Genomic DNA, 20,712 nt, shown 5'->3' with positions numbered 1-20,712 from the left:
CCATCCTAGGGTTATTGTAGATTGTGTGGCATGCCCAGTTCTGACAACACGGGCATCGTCAGTTTAGCGATCAAGTGGGCTGGGCACTCGGCATCTTATCAGCAGGCAGTCACCCTTCGGCTTCGGGCCCTTCAGGTACCGGAGAATTCTTTTAGCCGCTGCCCAGTGTATCTCGTTAGGATCACTGTTGAAACTGCTCACTGCGTTTACGGCATAAGCGATATCCGGCCGTGTGCAGTGCGCTGTTCTTCCGTTCTTGGTCCTGCTTTCGTCAATCGCTGATGTGGGTCCATGGGTATCGACACTGTGTTGCAATTGGTCATGTTGAATTGCTCCAGTAGTTCCTCCACATACCTTTCTTGATCCAGCATAACAGCGTCCTTACTTCTGGTGATTCGTATGCCGAGAACCTGCTTGGCCTCTCCTAGGTCTTTCATGTGGAACTTCGTCATCAGTTGCTTCTTCACGGTGTCGATCCAATCTTGATCCGTCGAGAACAGCAAGAAATCGTCCACGTATACAGCGACCACCAGAATAGTATTTCCTTCGATCTTGAAGTATACGCACGGATCGAAGCTAGATCGCTTCAAACCCATACGCTTCAGCTCCGCATCCAATTTAGTGTTCCAGACACGACTCGCTTGCTTCAATCCATACAGAGCCTTCAGCAGACGACAAACTTTCTTCGGAGACTTCCTATCAACGAATCCTTCAGGTTGCTCCATATAGATTTCTTCGTCGGACAACTCTCCCTGAAGAAACGCTGTAACGGCATCCATTTGGTGTATATGCATATCCTGCTGCGCTGACAGTGCCAACAGAAATCGAATGCTTGCGAGTCTCACCACCGGTGAATACGTCTCGTTATAGTCGACTCCCTTGACTTGCGAGAACCCTTTGATGACGAGCCTTGCCTTATACTTCTGCACAGATCCGTCCGAGTTGAATTTCCGCTTGAAGATCCACTTGCACTTCAAAACTTTTCTTCTCGCTGGTAGCTCTGTTAACTTCCACGTCTTGTTGCTTCTCAACGCCTGCATCTCAGCTTCCATAGCCTCACGCCACAGCTCATGATCGTCGGCCTCCATTGCTTGACCGACCGTCTGCGGCTCGGTTTCCCGCTCATTGCCGATTACCTGAGATTCAACAAACGTTTCAGGAAGTACACTATACGTCAAATCGAAATTATAGTACTTGCCTGGAATACGGCGCTCCCGCTCGCTGCGCCTGACAGCATATCGCTGCTCTTCTTGTTGCGAGGGGAGCGCAGGTGATGCTGTCCGAATTGTCTCGATACTATCATTCGCGCTGTCGTAATCCGTCTCGTCCTCCAAATCGTCCTCCGATGACAGGTCTTTTTGATTTTCATCATTGCCTTCGGTGGAACCAGTTGGCAAGCCGATAGCTTCATTACCTTCAACGATCTCTTCACTCATTAATTCCATCATTTCATTCACAGGTTCAGCTTCCGACATCTGCATGGCATTTCCGCTAGCTTCACTCACGAAGACGACGTCACGAGACACAAATACTTTTCCAGTCCTAGGATTGAACACTCGCAGGCCCTTCGAATGCTCGGAATATCCAACAAATATGCCATCTTCGGATTTTGCATCCCACTTCAATCGCTTCGCCTTCGGAACATGGCACATTACTTTTGCTCCAAACACACGTAATTTGGACAGGTCTGGTCTCACACCGCTGAACCGTTCCTCCGGGGTCACTCGTAAGCCTTTCGTTGGTGATCGATTCGCCAGGAACGCAGCAGTTGACACAGCTTCCGTCCAGAAGCGTTTTTCCAGGTTGGCATCAAACAACAGACATCGTGCCCGCTCGACGATCGTACGGTTCGTTCTCTCCGCTAACCCGTTCTGCTCTGGGTTGTACGGCACCGTGACTTCATGATGAATCCCGGATTTGCGAAGAAAATTCTTCATCTCTCCATTCACATACTCTGTGCCATTATCCGTCCGTAAGCGCTTGATTCTTTTGCCGGTTTGGTTCTCCACCATCGATTTGAAGTCTTGGAAATACTGCAACACTTGCTTCTTCGACTTCAAAAAATACACATGAATTTTGCGGCTGCTGTCATCAATGAACGTTAGAAAATACCGGCTACCACCGATTGACACGTTCTCCATCGGGCCGCATAGATCACTGTGGATCAATTCCAGAACTTCTCCTGCTTCCTCCTGTTTCCACTCTTCTTGAAGAGGCGACGAGAATGCTTGCCCTGCAAGCACGCAACACATGACTGTACCTCTGCATCAACGAAATCGATTACTGTTGCTATGGACCGAAGCATCTTCAAACTGTGCACGTTCAAATGCCCCATCCTTCGGTGCCACAGCACCATGCCATTTTCTTCCTTGACCACATACGAAACACGTTCATTCACCAAACAATATTTGTAGAGTCCGCTGCTTTCTCGTCCAATGGCCACTACCTCGTTGGAAGCCGATCGCACCTCACATGCATCCTTGGTGAATGTAATCGAATGGCCATTACTGCATATCTTACTCACCGATATCAAATTGATTGCCAAGTCGGGAATACTCAACACGTTGGACAAAGTAACGTTACACGTGCCATTGCCGACATCAGCTTCAATCTTCACGCTGCCAACGGCGTCTACCATCGACACAGCATTATTCGCCACGCTGATTCGCTGCTGGACTTCTTTAGCATCTTCCAAAGTAACTTCACCGTTGCACATGTGTGAAGTAGCACCCGAATCGAATATCCAGCTCACCTCGCGCTTGGCTGACGATTGCGTTATCATGAATGCAGTATGCTTGTCGGATTTGACCTTTTTCTGCTTCTCATCCTTTACAGGACATTCCGCCGCGTAATGCCCCAATCGCTTGCACTTGTAGCATTTCACGTTGGCCTTATTGAATGACTTGGATCCTTTCCGCTGCTGGGAGTAAAACGCACCATCATGTCCGCTTGAGCTTGAATCGCTGGAAACCTTGACGTCTTGAAGTATCTTGGCCTTTACCGAATCCGCTGTGATTTTCCTTCCTGATGCCTCGAGGCCCATTATCATTGGTTCATATACCTCGGGGAGTCCCATCAGCAACAGACTGGCCAACCATTCATCGTCAACCTTGAATCCTGCTTCACTCAGCTTATGGCTCGTACACATCATCTCGTTCAGGTACGCTTCAACAGTGGAATAGTCTCCCAGGCGAATACTGGTCAACTTACGAAGTAACCCAATCCTCCGAGTCATCCCGTCATCCTGGAAGGCTTTCTTGAGGTTACCCCATGCTTGTTTCGCTGTGCTTGCCGACTGGACCAGGCTATAATTGATCGGTTCAATACTGAGGCATATCGTAGCTAGTGCTCTCAGCGACCTCTCGTTTTCCGGATCACCTTCTTCCGGTGTATTCACAGCGTCCCAAGTTCCCTCACGGATTAACAGCATTTTGGTCGCGAATGCCCATGAAGAATAGTTTTCTCGGCCTCGAAGACGTTCCATGGCTGGCAGCGAAATCCCTCCACTGCCGGTCGATCTTCCTCTATCTCCGAAATTTCGTCCATTTCCGTCCCCGCCATGTCCGCTTCCGGTTCCGGAACTTCCGCTTCCAGCTCCAGCAAGAGACATCTTGAAATAATGTTCTTCAAAAAAAAAAAAAATTCACACTAATGGTTACTACGTTAGTAAAACACGTCTGGTTATGACTAGTTGTACAGACAGAATGAACATTTTATCTAAAATCTAATTCATGGCTTACTATTATCAACAATTTACAAGCATATAATAATGTTTATTATTTTGTCATCATCCCAACTAACGCCAGATTCGGTGGGTGATATCATCGACGAAGAAGATCTAAATGATGATACTATTCAATTGAATAATAACCACCTTGCCTTTGTTTTGTTCCCAAGCGTTTTTGTACTTTTTAGGTTTTGTATTTGTACTATGTACTTCGATTTTTCGGGAAATGGATAATCGAAAAAAAATATTCTTAAGCATTGATATTTCTCAACAGCCAAAAAATAAATAACAGCAATAGCTTTCGTTTGAAAGAAAAAGCCTACCGGTAATATGTAAAAACTACATGAAATAAGAAATGTGACATCTCACCATAGGTGGATTAATTCAGGTTTATAATTGTAGACTTTCATCCTCCTGTGCTTGTTCGTCCCGTAATGAAAAATTAATGCATTTTTGAATGCATATATTTGCTAATTTAAGTGATTTGTTAGTTCGCAGTATGTTTGTACTTGCAAAAAGGGCTGGTTTCGGCCAATGTTCATTTTTTCGAACAGTCGTTTCCCGGAAAATGGAAGATGGGAAATCAATAATTCTTGGACATTGGGGATTCTTTAGCGTCAATAATCAAAATTACACCAATGGCTTTCGTCAAAAAAATATTTTCTACGGCTTGATCGTTAATAGGGTTCAATCCGAACCGAATTGGGTGCGTGGTGGGGTGGCGGCGTCGATAGCAACCGCTGCGAAACAAATTTTCACCTTTAGTTTTCCACTGAAGAACGCAGCTTTCACCGTTGAAAAATGCCTCCTTCACATCCGGCTTGAAATGCGCTGTACTTTAACGCCACTTTAAATCCAGAAACAATGCTAGATGTAACGCGCTTTCCACCGGACGGCACGAAAATCGACGCGGTGCCTCCACCGAATAAAATTGTAAAATTGCTCTGTGCGACATCTATCTTCCATTACGCCTTTGTATTGAGCAAAACAGCAGTATCGGACATCAGCATTGAGGAAGACTGCTGTCTGCTAGCTGGAGTGAGACTGTGACTTGAATAATGAATATCATGAGTTTGCTTGTAGAGGCAGGAAAAGTTATCAGTTCATTCGTATCTAGTCTTGAAAAAGGCTAATTCGGAAAATTAAATTAAACTCGGCTCTTCTGAGAGGCCATTTGAAAAACCTCGCAGCTGTTTGGTCGGTGCCTGGGTTACTGATGAATCTTGAATGCTGTGGAATCGCGAATAGCATGTTTTTATTATATATATTTTTTGTACGAAAGCTTTAATCAAGAAGAACCTTTTTTATAATTTAATTTGGTTCACTATCTTGATCATATATAAGCGTTAATGACGCCTGCCCTCTTGACTTGCACCATCCTCGTAGTTCGCCATCCTAGGGTTATTGTAGATTGTGTGGCATGCCCAGTTCTGACAACACGGGCATCGTCAGTTTAGCGATCAAGTGGGCTGGGCACTCGGCATCTTATCAGCAGGCAGTCACCCTTCGGCTTCGGGCCCTTCAGGTACCGGAGAATTCTTTTAGCCGCTGCCCAGTGTATCTCGTTAGGATCACTGTTGAAACTGCTCACTGCGTTTACGGCATAAGCGATATCCGGCCGTGTGCAGTGCGCTGTTCTTCCGTTCTTGGTCCTGCTTTCGTCAATCGCTGATGTGGGTCCATGGGTATCGACACTGTGTTGCAATTGGTCATGTTGAATTGCTCCAGTAGTTCCTCCACATACCTTTCTTGATCCAGCATAACAGCGTCCTTACTTCTGGTGATTCGTATGCCGAGAACCTGCTTGGCCTCTCCTAGGTCTTTCATGTGGAACTTCGTCATCAGTTGCTTCTTCACGGTGTCGATCCAATCTTGATCCGTCGAGAACAGCAAGAAATCGTCCACGTATACAGCGACCACCAGAATAGTATTTCCTTCGATCTTGAAGTATACGCACGGATCGAAGCTAGATCGCTTCAAACCCATACGCTTCAGCTCCGCATCCAATTTCGTGTTCCAGACACGACTCGCTTGCTTCAATCCATACAGAGCCTTCAGCAGACGACAAACTTTCTTCGGAGACTTCCTATCAACGAATCCTTCAGGTTGCTCCATATAGATTTCTTCGTCGGACAACTCTCCCTGAAGAAACGCTGTAACGGCATCCATTTGGTGTATATGCATATCCTGCTGCGCTGACAGTGCCAACAGAAATCGAATGCTTGCGAGTCTCACCACCGGTGAATACGTCTCGTTATAGTCGACTCCCTTGACTTGCGAGAACCCTTTGATGACGAGCCTTGCCTTATACTTCTGCACAGATCCGTCCGAGTTGAATTTCCGCTTGAAGATCCACTTGCACTTCAAAACTTTTCTTCTCGCTGGTAGCTCTGTTAACTTCCACGTCTTGTTGCTTCTCAACGCCTGCATCTCAGCTTCCATAGCCTCACGCCACAGCTCATGATCGTCGGCCTCCATTGCTTGACCGACCGTCTGCGGCTCGGTTTCCCGCTCATTGCCGATTACCTGAGATTCAACAAACGTTTCAGGAAGTACACTATACGTCAAATCGAAATTATAGTACTTGCCTGGAATACGGCGCTCCCGCTCGCTGCGCCTGACAGCATATCGCTGCTCTTCTTGTTGCGAGGGGAGCGCAGGTGATGCTGTCCGAATTGTCTCGATACTATCATTCGCGCTGTCGTAATCCGTCTCGTCCTCCAAATCGTCCTCCGATGACAGGTCTTTTTGATTTTCATCATTGCCTTCGGTGGAACCAGTTGGCAAGCCGATAGCTTCATTACCTTCAACGATCTCTTCACTCATTAATTCCATCATTTCATTCACAGGTTCAGCTTCCGACATCTGCATGGCATTTCCGCTAGCTTCACTCACGAAGACGACGTCACGAGACACAAATACTTTTCCAGTCCTAGGATTGAACACTCGCAGGCCCTTCGAATGCTCGGAATATCCAACAAATATGCCATCTTCGGATTTTGCATCCCACTTCAATCGCTTCGCCTTCGGAACATGGCACATTACTTTTGCTCCAAACACACGTAATTTGGACAGGTCTGGTCTCACACCGCTGAACCGTTCCTCCGGGGTCACTCGTAAGCCTTTCGTTGGTGATCGATTCGCCAGGAACGCAGCAGTTGACACAGCTTCCGTCCAGAAGCGTTTTTCCAGGTTGGCATCAAACAACAGACATCGTGCCCGCTCGACGATCGTACGGTTCGTTCTCTCCGCTAACCCGTTCTGCTCTGGGTTGTACGGCACCGTGACTTCATGATGAATCCCGGATTTGCGAAGAAAATTCTTCATCTCTCCATTCACATACTCTGTGCCATTATCCGTCCGTAAGCGCTTGATTCTTTTGCCGGTTTGGTTCTCCACCATCGATTTGAAGTCTTGGAAATACTGCAACACTTGCTTCTTCGACTTCAAAAAATACACATGAATTTTGCGGCTGCTGTCATCAATGAACGTTAGAAAATACCGGCTACCACCGATTGACACGTTCTCCATCGGGCCGCATAGATCACTGTGGATCAATTCCAGAACTTCTCCTGCTTCCTCCTGTTTCCACTCTTCTTGAAGAGGCGACGAGAATGCTTGCCCTGCAAGCACGCAACACATGACTGTACCTCTGCATCAACGAAATCGATTACTGTTGCTATGGACCGAAGCATCTTCAAACTGTGCACGTTCAAATGCCCCATCCTTCGGTGCCACAGCACCATGCCATTTTCTTCCTTGACCACATACGAAACACGTTCATTCACCAAACAATATTTGTAGAGTCCGCTGCTTTCTCGTCCAATGGCCACTACCTCGTTGGAAGCCGATCGCACCTCACATGCATCCTTGGTGAATGTAATCGAATGGCCATTACTGCATATCTTACTCACCGATATCAAATTGATTGCCAAGTCGGGAATACTCAACACGTTGGACAAAGTAACGTTACACGTGCCATTGCCGACATCAGCTTCAATCTTCACGCTGCCAACGGCGTCTACCATCGACACAGCATTATTCGCCACGCTGATTCGCTGCTGGACTTCTTTAGCATCTTCCAAAGTAACTTCACCGTTGCACATGTGTGAAGTAGCACCCGAATCGAATATCCAGCTCACCTCGCGCTTGGCTGACGATTGCGTTATCATGAATGCAGTATGCTTGTCGGATTTGACCTTTTTCTGCTTCTCATCCTTTACAGGACATTCCGCCGCGTAATGCCCCAATCGCTTGCACTTGTAGCATTTCACGTTGGCCTTATTGAATGACTTGGATCCTTTCCGCTGCTGGGAGTAAAACGCACCATCATGTCCGCTTGAGCTTGAATCGCTGGAAACCTTGACGTCTTGAAGTATCTTGGCCTTTACCGAATCCGCTGTGATTTTCCTTCCTGATGCCTCGAGGCCCATTATCATTGGTTCATATACCTCGGGGAGTCCCATCAGCAACAGACTGGCCAACCATTCATCGTCAACCTTGAATCCTGCTTCACTCAGCTTATGACTCGTACACATCATCTCGTTCAGGTACGCTTCAACAGTGGAATAGTCTCCCAGGCGAATACTGGTCAACTTACGAAGTAACCCAATCCTCCGAGTCATCCCGTCATCCTGGAAGGCTTTCTTGAGGTTACCCCATGCTTGTTTCGCTGTGCTTGCCGACTGGACCAGGCTATAATTGATCGGTTCAATACTGAGGCATATCGTAGCTAGTGCTCTCAGCGACCTCTCGTTTTCCGGATCACCTTCTTCCGGTGCATTCACAGCGTCCCAAGTTCCCTCACGGATTAACAGCATTTTGGTCGCGAATGCCCATGAAGAATAGTTTTCTCGGCCTCGAAGACGTTCCATGGCTGGCAGCGAAATCCCTCCACTGCCGGTCGATCTTCCTCTATCTCCGAAATTTCGTCCATTTCCGTCCCCGCCATGTCCGCTTCCGGTTCCGGAACTTCCGCTTCCAGCTCCAGCAAGAGACATCTTGAAATAATGTTCTTCAAAAAAAAAAAAAAATTCACACTAATGGTTACTACGTTAGTAAAACACGTCTGGTTATGACTAGTTGTACAGACAGAATGAACATTTTATCTAAAATCTAATTCATGGCTTACTATTATCAACAATTTACAAGCATATAATAATGTTTATTATTTTGTCATCATCCCAACTAACGCCAGATTCGGTGGGTGATATCATCGACGAAGAAGATCTAAATGATGATACTATTCAATTGAATAATAACCACCTTGCCTTTGTTTTGTTCCCAAGCGTTTTTGTACTTTTTAGGTTTTGTATTTGTACTATGTACTTCGATTTTTCGGGAAATGGATAATCGAAAAAAAATATTCTTAAGCATTGATATTTCTCAACAGCCAAAAAATAAATAACAGCAATAGCTTTCGTTTGAAAGAAAAAGCCTACCGGTAATATGTAAAAACTACATGAAATAAGAAATGTGACATCTCACCATAGGTGGATTAATTCAGGTTTATAATTGTAGACTTTCATCCTCCTGTGCTTGTTCGTCCCGTAATGAAAAATTAATGCATTTTTGAATGCATATATTTGCTAATTTAAGTGATTTGTTAGTTCGCAGTATGTTTGTACTTGCAAAAAGGGCTGGTTTCGGCCAATGTTCATTTTTTCGAACAGTCGTTTCCCGGAAAATGGAAGATGGGAAATCAATAATTCTTGGACATTGGGGATTCTTTAGCGTCAATAATCAAAATTACACCAATGGCTTTCGTCAAAAAAATATTTTCTACGGCTTGATCGTTAATAGGGTTCAATCCGAACCGAATTGGGTGCGTGGTGGGGTGGCGGCGTCGATAGCAACCGCTGCGAAACAAATTTTCACCTTTAGTTTTCCACTGAAGAACGCAGCTTTCACCGTTGAAAAATGCCTCCTTCACATCCGGCTTGAAATGCGCTGTACTTTAACGCCACTTTAAATCCAGAAACAATGCTAGATGTAACGCGCTTTCCACCGGACGGCACGAAAATCGACGCGGTGCCTCCACCGAATAAAATTGTAAAATTGCTCTGTGCGACATCTATCTTCCATTACGCCTTTGTATTGAGCAAAACAGCAGTATCGGACATCAGCATTGAGGAAGACTGCTGTCTGCTAGCTGGAGTGAGACTGTGACTTGAATAATGAATATCATGAGTTTGCTTGTAGAGGCAGGAAAAGTTATCAGTTCATTCGTATCTTGAAGTCTTGAAAAAGGCTAATTCGGAAAATTACTCGGCTCTTCTGAGAGGCCATTTGAAAAACCTCGCAGCTGTTTGGTCGGTGCCTGGGTTACTGATGAATCTTGAATGCTGTGGAATCGCGAATAGCATGTTTTTATTATATATATTTTTTGTACGAAAGCTTTAATCAAGAAGAACCTTTTTTATAATTTAATTTGGTTCACTATCTTGATCATATATCAGCGTTAATGACGCCTGCCCTCTTGACTTTCACCATCCTCGTAGTTCGCCATCCTAGGGTTATTGTAGATTGTGTGGCATGCCCAGTTCTGACAACACGGGCATCGTCAGTTTAGCGATCAAGTGGGCTGGGCACTCGGCATCTTATCAGCAGGCAGTCACCCTTCGGCTTCGGGCGGTCTCCGATTATCCCGCCTGCGCTTAGGGACACACATTTTGGTGATCCTGCCAAGAGCGAGAATCAATCGGGATAATCGGAAACCACCTTGTACCGAAATATTTTCAGGGGCTCTGCGTGGGAATTGAGTGACACTAAAGTTGCACGTGTGCAGTTGGTGTAATTCACATCGTGTGTGAAATATTCCGAGTAGAAATTAGAAAAATCTGTTCATTTTTTTTCTTTTATTGATGTTTGTATGTGTGCAAAAGGGCAGTACAATCTTTTGGGGGAACAAGTTGGAATTACATGAATAGGTGAGTATTATTTTATTTGTAGTCCGGGACTATTAAATAGTATTATATATTTGCAATCCGGGACTATTAAATAGCATGTTTGGCAGAAAGTCTAATGCTCCTTGTTAAATTGCAGGTTGACTTAAATTATATTAAAATTGAAACTTTTTGCTAAAAACAATGATTTATTTTTATAGGGTAAAAAAATAAATTGTAACACATTGAAACTCAAGATAACGGGTCATATATTAATAATGGGCGTTACTCTGAAGGTGCACAATGAAAACGAACAAATTATTAACACTGATATGTTTCACTTTTTTAATATAACAAGGTATAAAAGATAATACTTTTGTAATAAGTACGGATCAGGATGACCATTCGATGAAACTGTAGGATGAAGGTGGATAAGCGCGGATCGAGACGACCGCACAAACGGGTACGGCTCGGGACGACCATATGGGCACAAAAGAAAATGGAAAGAAATACGAATCGGAACGACCGTGCAGTGTAAAATTGGAAGTAAAAATATTTGCGAATCGGGACGACCGTATGAAAAAATTATAATGATAAGTGTTGGGATTGCAGTGGACTGTATTGTGCCGGTCGATGTAGGGTGCTCGTGTTCCCAGCGGTGGGAGCCGGATCCGCTGTGTTCCGTCCCAGCAGGGCAACTGAGCTGGAATTCTTGGGTTGACTTCGTCTCATGAAGCCAATGACGCAGTTGGACTGGACTAGCTTGGCTAGCAGCAATCGCCTTCACTTGATGAGCCTTGAGAAAGGCTTTCTCAAGTTACTTTTTCAGAAAACTTTTACTCTTTTATTTGCCGCAGAGGTGGAGAATCCGGCGGTTGGATACAAACACCGTAAGACTACGACTTTTCACACTGATCTATTCATTTTCTCTTCTTATTTCTAATTCATAATTCACTTCACTTTCCGATGGTTAGATAGCGATTGATTCGCTCCGCTGTGGGCGCATTACTTTTATGAGTCCAACCAAAAAAGCCCACAGAGCCACATTCGGCCCGCGGGCGCGGTTGAGTATAGCTAGTCCAGACCATCTGATAATCTTAGCATTGGATTCTGCAGTGATAACGATAACAAACGTGTTTACCTTTTTTTCAGCTGCCCTACCGCACCGGTCCCCATGGGACCCAGGCGCGCCTCAGCATCGACCAAACGATGACCTGTTTGATCCAGATATCGCGCTACCGCTTTTCACTGGTGATCTCCGGCCTAACGAAGATGCTCCAACGGGTCAACGAGATTGTAAGTGATCGAGAACGCGCGTAGTGCGTGGTGCGAGAAACTTTCGCCAGCATTTGATCCTAGTTTATTATCTTGCAGTTTCAGCCGCCGGCATGTCGGGGACACGAGCCGGAACGCTGTTGCTACGATTCGCTGATCGTTATCCTAGAGACGCTGGAGCGTTGCCTGTCCGGGCAGTCCAAGGATACGGCTCGGTTTGAGGAAGCGATGAATGTGAAGCTGCTACTGAGGGAGATTTGTCAGTTTATTGGTAAATTGAACATTTCGAACACGAACACGATTTTTTTTTAAATATCTTGTTTTGTAGACATTCAAAACGAGAACAACCAAAATGCAGCGTCACTCAAGGCTCTTGCTTCGAAGGTGCTTTACGCGCTCTCCCAGAACCATTTCGGGGCCGTGTTCAATCGCATCTCGGCTCGCTTGCAGGAGCTGAGCACCTGTTCAGAGGAGAATCCCGATTACAGCGATATCGAGTTGATACAGCACATCGATTTGGACGTGAATCGTCTCACCAAACTGCTAACGGAAACCATACAGAAGTTTAAATCGCTGAAAAAGTCTGCCCATTTTATTTTGTTGAACTCGCTGGAGAAGGCGCTTTGGAATTGGATCGAGTTCCACCCGAAGGAGTTTGAAGACTTGCAGCGAAATCCTAACGATGAGCTGTCGAAATGCTGCGAGACGTTCTTTGATATATTGGACTCGTACGCAGAGAATAAAAAGGCTCGATCGGCTGTTTGGCCACTGCAGATAATGCTGCTGGTTCTGAGTCCAAAGGTGCTGGAGGAAATAGTCAATGCGGATTCGGGAGCACCTTGCTCTCCGAGGCATTTGAAAAAGAAGCATTTTATGGAGGGAATCAAGAAAGGATTGGGAGCGCATGCTTCCTCCAAGCAGTCCACCGAATCGGCTGCTATTGCGTGCGTTAAGCTCTGCAAAGCTTCCACGTACATAAATATCAACGACTCGAACAATGTCACCTTTCAGCTTGTTCAGAGCGTGATAAACGATTTGAAATCTCTGCTATTCAATCCGGCAAAACCGTTTTCCCGAGGGCAAGGCTACAATTTTCAGGACATCGACTTGATGATCGACTGCTGGGTGTCCTGTTTCCGGATCAAACCACACAACAACGAAGCGCTGAAGGTTTGCTTAAGCCTCAGTTCGCCCCCCGCATATCACTTTGTAATTGTAAGTTCGCTGCTGAAAATCGTAACCCAAGCTAGGCTCCCGTGGTGGCCCCAGATTGATCTGGTGTACGCTCGCTCGGGAGAGCTGAGAGCCCTGTTCACCGATACGCTCAACAAGGCAACCCAAGGCTACATTGCGCACACTCCGCTGCGAATGATAACCTCGCTGACGCTCAAATCCAAAGACGCACAAAGTCGACTGACCCGGCCGGATGAGGGCCCGGCGCACAAAGCGCTGCTGCTGCTGATGGTTCGTTTGATTCACGCCGATCCGATGCTGCTGTTGAACAGTCTCGGCAAAGCGGGTCACGAGGTGCAGAGCTCAACGCTGGAGCTGATCAACGGGCTTGTGTCGCTTGTGCATCAGCCAACGATGCCGGATGTGGCACAGGAGGCAATGGAGGCACTGCTGGCTCTTCATTCTCCCGACAAGATAGAGGTGTGGAATCCGGAAGCTCCGATTAACACTTTTTGGGATGTGAGCTCCCAGGTTTTGTTTTCGATCTCCCAAAAGCTGATTCAGCATCAGATTGCTAACTACACGGATGTGCTGAAGTGGCTGCGAGAGATTCTAATCTGTCGCAATACGTTCCTTCAGCGACACAAAGATTATGCCAACGTGGGAAGTCAGATCGCCATTTGCCGACAGGCGCACATCAAGCTGGAAGTGGTGTTCTTTATGTATTTGTGGTCGGTTGATTTGGACGCGGTCATGGTTTCGCTCTCCTGCTTTGGATTGCTCTGCGAGGAGGCTGAAATTCGTTCCGGCTCGGATGAGATTACGGTGGGTTTTATCCTTCCAAACTACCACCTGTATCAGGAGCTGTCGCACGCATCCAGCACACTGGCCACGCAGAATCTCGAGTCCAGGTACAACTTCTATGAACACACCCAGGGAAGGGCCGCCCTGCAGAAAAACATTATGTCTTTGGTGCGAAAGATCGAGCACTGCGTCAACGGCGTTCAGCCAGCTTGGGAGGAAACATTTCGCAACTGGGAGGTTACCTCCAAGGTGCTGCAGAATTACCCCAAGGGCAAACCCGAGGATGGACAGGCGGAAGTTTTCCACCGAAGCATGGGGAAGAGGCGCGCGAGTCACCAGAGCTCCGAGCACGATCTCGAAGAGCAGATCTCCGAGTGGGCAAATATGACGTGGTTTCTGTTGGCGCTGGGCGGCGTTTGTCTGCAGAAACCGAGAAATCAGCGACTGACACAGAGTCAAATGCTTCCGATTGGGATCAGCGGGCCTTCGTTGATGCAGTCGACCACTTCGCTTTCGAGTTCCAGCTCTGGGCGGGGTTCGATGCATCCCATCATGGGTTCTCTGGTGTCTTCGATTGCCGGTGCCAGCCAGGATGTTCAGTACTGTCCGGTGACGCAGTTTATTGGACAGCTGTTACGTTTGTTGGTGTGTAACAATGAAAAGTTCGGGCCCCAGATTCAGAAACACGTGAAAGAGCTGGTAGGGCAGGAAATGTCCGCCCAGCTGTATCCGATACTATTCGATCAGATCCGATCGATAGTGGAGAAGTTCTTCGACCAGCAGGGACAGGTAGTGGTGACCGATATCAACACGCAGTTCATCGAGCATACGATCTATATCATGAAGTCGGTGCTGGATGGTCGCCAAAGCAAGGATCAGAACGATCAACCTTCGAATGCGGAGCATCTGGGTGTGACGAGCATTGAGAATTTGATGCTGGCGATCGTACGCTATGTGCGTCATCTGGATATGACGGTGCATGCTATTCACATAAAAACGAAGCTCTGTCAGTTGGTGGAAGTGATGATGAAACGCCGGGACGATCTCGCATTTCGACAGGAGATGAAATTCCGAAACAAATTGGTTGAGTATCTGACCGATTGGGTAATGGGGACATCCCATCAAATCGCACCGCCAAGCTCCGGCGATGTAACCATAATAACTCGCGATTTAGATCAGGCATGTATGGAAGCAGTCGCAGCACTTCTGAGGGGACTCCCGTTGCAGCCGGAGGAATCGGATCGTGGCGATTTGATGGACGCGAAAAGCGCTCTCTTTCTGAAGTATTTTACATTGTTCATGAACCTTTTGAGCGACTGTGTGGATGGTTCGGAAGCGGACAAGGATTCCAACAATCCTCCGCTGCTCCCTCCGCGACCTCGTGTGGCAGCTGGAAAGCTAAGCGCTTTGCGGAACGCAACCATTCAGGCGATGTCGAATCTTCTCAGCGCAAACATCGACTCCGGATTGATGCATTCCATCGATCTTGGCTACAACCCGGATCTGCAAACCAGGGCTGCATTCATGGAAGTGCTCACCCAGATCCTCCAACAGGGAACGGAATTCGACACCCTTGCCGAATCTGTCATGGCGGATCGATTCGAGCAGCTGGTTCAGCTCGTAACCATGATCAGCGACAAGGGAGAACTTCCGATAGCGATGGCTCTGGCCTCGGTCGTTACCACATCTCAGATGGATGAACTGGCCCGGGTTCTGGTGACGCTCTTCGATGCCAAACACCTGCTTTCGCCACTGCTCTGGAACATGTTCTATCGTGAGGTGGAGGTATCCGACTGTATGCAAACTCTTTTCCGGGGAAACTCGCTCGGAAGCAAAATAATGGCTTTCTGTTTCAAAATATATGGAGCCAGCTATCTGCAGGGCTTGCTGGAACCTCTGATTCGTCCGCTGCTGGATGACCCGGTCACAAGTTTCGAAGTGGATCCGGCGCGCTTGGAGACCACCGAAGATATTGAAACGAATCGAAAGAATTTGATAGCCCTCACCCAGAAGGTGTTCGACGCGATTGTGAACTCCGCGGATCGCTTCCCTCCGCAGCTTCGCTCGATGTGCCACTGCTTGTACCAGGTGTTGAGCAAGCGCTTCCCCAACTTGCTGCAGAACAACATCGGGGCGGTTGGAACGGTGATTTTCTTGCGCTTCATCAATCCAGCGATTGTTTCGCCCCAGGAACTGGGCATTGTTGGTAAACAGGTTCCCACCCAGATCAAGCGGGGCCTCATGCTGATGTCCAAGATTCTCCAAAACATCGCAAACCATGTGGAATTCTCCAAAGAACAACATATGCTGTGCTTCAACGACTTTCTACGATCGCACTTCGAGGGAGGTCGACGATTTTTCATCCAAATTGCGTCCGATTGCGAAACCGTTGATCAAACCTCACACAGCATGAGTTTCATCTCGGACGCTAACGTGCTGGCGTTGCATCGCCTACTGTGGTCCCATCAGGAGCGAATCGGCGACTATCTGTCCAGCAGTCGGGATCACAAAGCCGTTGGAAGGCGACCCTTTGACAAGATGGCTACATTGCTGGCCTATCTGGGACCACCGGAGCACAAACCGGTGGATTCGCATCTGCTCTTTTCCAGCTACGCCCGCTGGAGCTCGATCGATATGTCCTCGACGAACTTCGAGGAGATCATGGTGAAACATCAGATGCACGAGAAGGAAGAATTCAAAACGCTGAAGTCGATGAATATTTTCTACCAGGCTGGGACAAGCAAGGCAGGCAATCCGGTGTTCTACTACATTGCACGACGCTACAAGATCGGCGAAACCAACGGCGACTTGCTGATCTATCATGTGATCCTCAGCCTAAAACCCTTCTGTCATTCACCTTTCGAGGTGGTGATCGATTTCACCCACACCTGCTCGGACAATCGCTTCCGGACGGAGTTCCTGCAGAAATGGTTCTACGTGCTCCCCGAGGTCGCATACGAGAATCTCCATGCAGCCTATATCTACAACTGCAACTCGTGGGTGCGGGAGTACACAAAGTTCCACGATCGTATTCTTGCACCCCTCAAGGGGTGTCGGAAGTTGATCTTCCTCGATTCTCCAGCCAAACTGAACGACGTCATCGACCCCGAACAGCAGAAACTACCCGGAGCAACGCTCTCGCTGGACGAAGACTTGAAAGTGTTCAACAACGCACTCAAGCTGAGCCACAAGGACACAAAGGTAGCGATCAAGGTGGGACCCACCGCGCTGCAAATCACGTCCGCTGAGAAGACCAAAGTGCTAGCGCACTCGGTGCTCCTGAACGATGTCTATTACGCGTCTGAAATCGAGGAAGTGTGTCTTGTGGACGATAACCAGTTTACGCTGTCCATCGCCAACGAAAGCTCTCAGCTGAGCTTCATCCACAATGACTGTGACAACATTGTTCAGGCGATCATTCACATCCGCAACCGGTGGGAGCTAAGCCAACCGGACTCGGTTACCGTGCACCAGAAGATCCGCCCCAAGGACGTTCCGGGAACGCTGCTGAACATGGCGCTCCTTAATCTGGGCTCATCCGATCCTAATTTGCGGACGGCAGCTTACAACCAGTTGTGTGCGCTGACGGCAACGTTTGATCTCAAAATCGAGGGTCAACTGTTGGAAACTCAGGGGCTGTGTATCCCGTCGAATAATACTATTTTCATCAAATCGGTCAGCGAAACACTCGCCAACAATGAATCCCACTTGACGCTGGAGTTTCTGGAAGAGTGTATTCAGGGTTTCCAGAGGAGCACCATCGAATTGAAGCATTTGTGTTTGGAGTACATGACCCCGTGGCTGGGGAATATGGTACGTTTCTGTAAGAACTGTGAAGACAACAAGCGGCAGAAGCAAGTGGCCATGATTCTTGAGAAATTGATCAACTTAACCATAGAACAAAAGGAGATGTATCCATCGATCCAGGCGAAGATTTGGGGATCAATCGGGCAAATTCCGGAATTGATTGACATGGTGCTGGATAACTTTATCCACAAATCGGTAAGCTCCGGGCTGGGATCTCCACAGGTGGAGATCATGGCGGATACAGCGGTGGCTCTAGCTTCTGCGAATGTTCAACTGGTGGCGAAGAAAGTCATCGGGCGACTTTGTCGAGTTATGGACAAAACATGTCACTCACCAACTCAGTACCTAGAGCAGCACATGATGTGGGACGACATCGCAATCCTGGCCCGATATCTGCTCATGTTGTCCTTCAACAATTGTTTGGACGTTGCGCGTCATCTACCGTACCTTTTCCACATCGTAACCTTCCTGGTTTGCAGTGGCTCGCTGTCGATGCGTGCATCCACCCATGGTCTAGTCATCAATATACTTCACTCGCTGTGTACCTGCACGAAACCTTCGTTCTCGGAGGAAACCCAACGTGTGTTGCGGCTTTCCCTGGATGAGTTCTCCCTACCAAAGTTCTACCTGTTGTTTGGCATCAGCAAGGTCAAATCCGCTGCTGTGACAGCGTTCCGCTCATCCTGTCGACATCCGAACGATCGCTGGCTTGGAAACGAACGAGTTTCCCAGGCTCCACCAGCCGATCGTGAGAGGCTTTCTCTTCCCTCGCTCGAGGTTGTCACCGATGCGCTGCTCGAAATTATGGAAGCCTGCATGCGAGACATTCCGGACTGTGAGTGGTTGAACGCGTGGACTTCGCTCGCCAAGAGCTTCGCATTCTGCTACAATCCGGCACTGCAGCATCGAGCCCTCATCGTATACGGTTGCATATCGAAAAGTATTACCGACCAAGATATCAAGCAATTGCTGCGAATCATGGTGAAAGCGTTGGAATCCTTCAACGACATCGTCCTGCTTGAGGCATTGGTGATGTGCCTGACGCGGTTGCAGCCACTACTGCAGCCCGATTCTATCATGCATACATCCCTCTTCTGGGTTGCGGTCAGTGTACTTCAACTGGACGAGTCCACCCTGTACGCAGCAGGGCTGGCCCTGCTCGAGCAAAATTTACACACGCTCAACTCCCAGCAACTGTTCGACAAACAGAACATTGCCGACGTGATGATGACAACGCGGGAGCCACTCGAGTGGCACTTCAAGCAGCTCGACCATGCTGTTGGGTTGTCCTTCAGGTCCAACTTCCACTTCGCACTCGTCGGCCATTTGCTCAAAGGATTCCGACATCCAACGCCGACGACGGTGTCCCGAACGACCCGGGTGCTGACCATGTTGCTCGGAATTATCGCCAAACCCCACCGGAGGGACAAGTTCGAGGTGACGCCGGATAGTGTGGCTTATTTGACGGGTAAGTGCGTGTTGTTGTTTGCATGGATTTTTTGCATCGTAGATTGAAATTCATGCAAATTGTCTATTAACTTGTCTATTATAAACTTCACGATGATTTTTCTTTACAATGTCAAGTTGATTATTTATTTAAAATATTCGTTGAAAAAAGGTGTCCGAAGAGACACTAGACAGGTCAGGTTAAACAGGTCAAAAACTTTTTTGAAATGAACTGACATAAAATGGATAGGATTGTGTGAGTACCATACTATAGATCGGCAGGATAGGAAGCGTCGTAGTGGGACTAAGGTTCGGAAGCCTCATTTGAAGGTGTTGAGATCGATTAGGAGAAACTCGTGTCAGTCGAATTATGATATCACCAAGAAATTGAATGCCTGCTAAAGCGCCGTCAGATTGATTGGTCGGCAAAAAGGAGTTCGACTTTTTCGGGCCAGTAAGTAACCAAACAGGATACTGAAGACGTGCGTGGAAGTTGTACAATGAGGTTCTTACGAAGTACGGAGAATGCATCTCTATGGAGGAAGAAACGTAAGTGATGATGTAAAATGGGCAGCTTCCCGGACAGGAATTCTATAAAGCCACTGGTCGAGGTGATGTCTCATAGTAAGTTCAAATTCGGTTTTGTCGTTAAATTCACAAGAAAGCTTATGATCTGACAAGATATTTGCAGCTGCGGATAAAAAACTCAGGTTCTCGTGACAAACAAGACTATGGATTCCAAAATGTACAAGCAGGAGTGCCTGAAAAAACGAATTTTTCCGTATATTAAAGCTGAAACTGTAAAGTTTTGGCCTGCCACTTCAGCAGGGGAGTACTACAGTGGTATCGATACAGCGGGTGGATATCTCCGGATATCTTCTTATGTGATTCAGGGCGCGGATGGTATTTTTTGTGGCTTGGATGATATGAAGGCATTTCTTCTTATGCTGTCTTGAATCCGTCAACCAAGCTTTTGTAGTCCGTGTTAGGAAAACACATTCCGGAATGCAAAAATGCATGCAGGTACAAAAGTACCTCCGGCTTGTATGAATCAATAACATCAACTTCAACTTTTTATACTATAGAGTCTTTAAGTTTGAAAGCTCATTCGCCTCTAGTATCTGTAATTACTCCAGGTCCATTGGTAAAAAACTCGGGCAGGGAAACATATTTCGGTTTGCACATATGCATGTGGTAACAGAAATGCCCCATGCTTGCATGTATTTGCAATGCCAATTTCTCCACACTCCTTGGTTTTGAAGTCCGTGTTAGGGAAACCGTATTCCGTTCTTACTTTGGTTGCTCCTTTTGGTGGGTACAATTTGAGGAGCACAAATCGGGCCAACATTTCACAATTATGAAATTGTTTATCTCAAGAAAAAAATCATTGTGATAGACGCGTAGAATGGTAATGGTAATGAATTAGAGAGACTTTAAACTCTGAGAGTTCATTCGTCTCTACGCGTAGAAGTATTTATTTATTTATTTTATATTGATCACAAAACTTAAGGCCTTAATGCCTTTTATGTTCTAGGTTTCAATTGGTAAAACAAAGTGCGTCAAATAATATTTGTTCCTTGGTATTAATTGTTCAAA

At 47.0% G+C, this 20,712-nt stretch overlaps 1 protein-coding gene across 6 annotated transcripts in view; it reads left to right on the top strand.

Annotated features, from left to right (window-relative positions):
- LOC129780448 (neurofibromin) overlaps nucleotides 1–20,712 on the top strand; it is a 67,081-nt gene that overhangs the window by 7,343 nt on the left and 39,026 nt on the right. For 5 of the 6 annotated variants that reach the window (XR_008743923.1, XM_055788738.1, XM_055788737.1 and 2 more), the window contains exons 2-4: nucleotides 11,764–11,907; nucleotides 11,971–12,157; nucleotides 12,215–19,138. Coding sequence is in view for 5 of the 6 variants with exons in the window: in XM_055788738.1 (XP_055644713.1) it covers nucleotides 11,764–11,907; nucleotides 11,971–12,157; nucleotides 12,215–19,138 (7,255 nt within the window). In the remaining variant the exon portion in view is untranslated. The remainder of the gene's footprint in view (nucleotides 1–11,763; nucleotides 11,908–11,970; nucleotides 12,158–12,214; nucleotides 19,139–20,712) is intronic. The other variant, XM_055788735.1, reaches the window with a different exon arrangement.

The sequence above is a fragment of the Toxorhynchites rutilus genome, chromosome 3 (assembly GCF_029784135.1).
Source record: "Toxorhynchites rutilus septentrionalis strain SRP chromosome 3, ASM2978413v1, whole genome shotgun sequence".
NCBI classification, from domain to species: Eukaryota; Metazoa; Arthropoda; class Insecta; order Diptera; family Culicidae; genus Toxorhynchites; species Toxorhynchites rutilus.
This window is presented reverse-complemented; position numbering and strand designations above follow the sequence as displayed.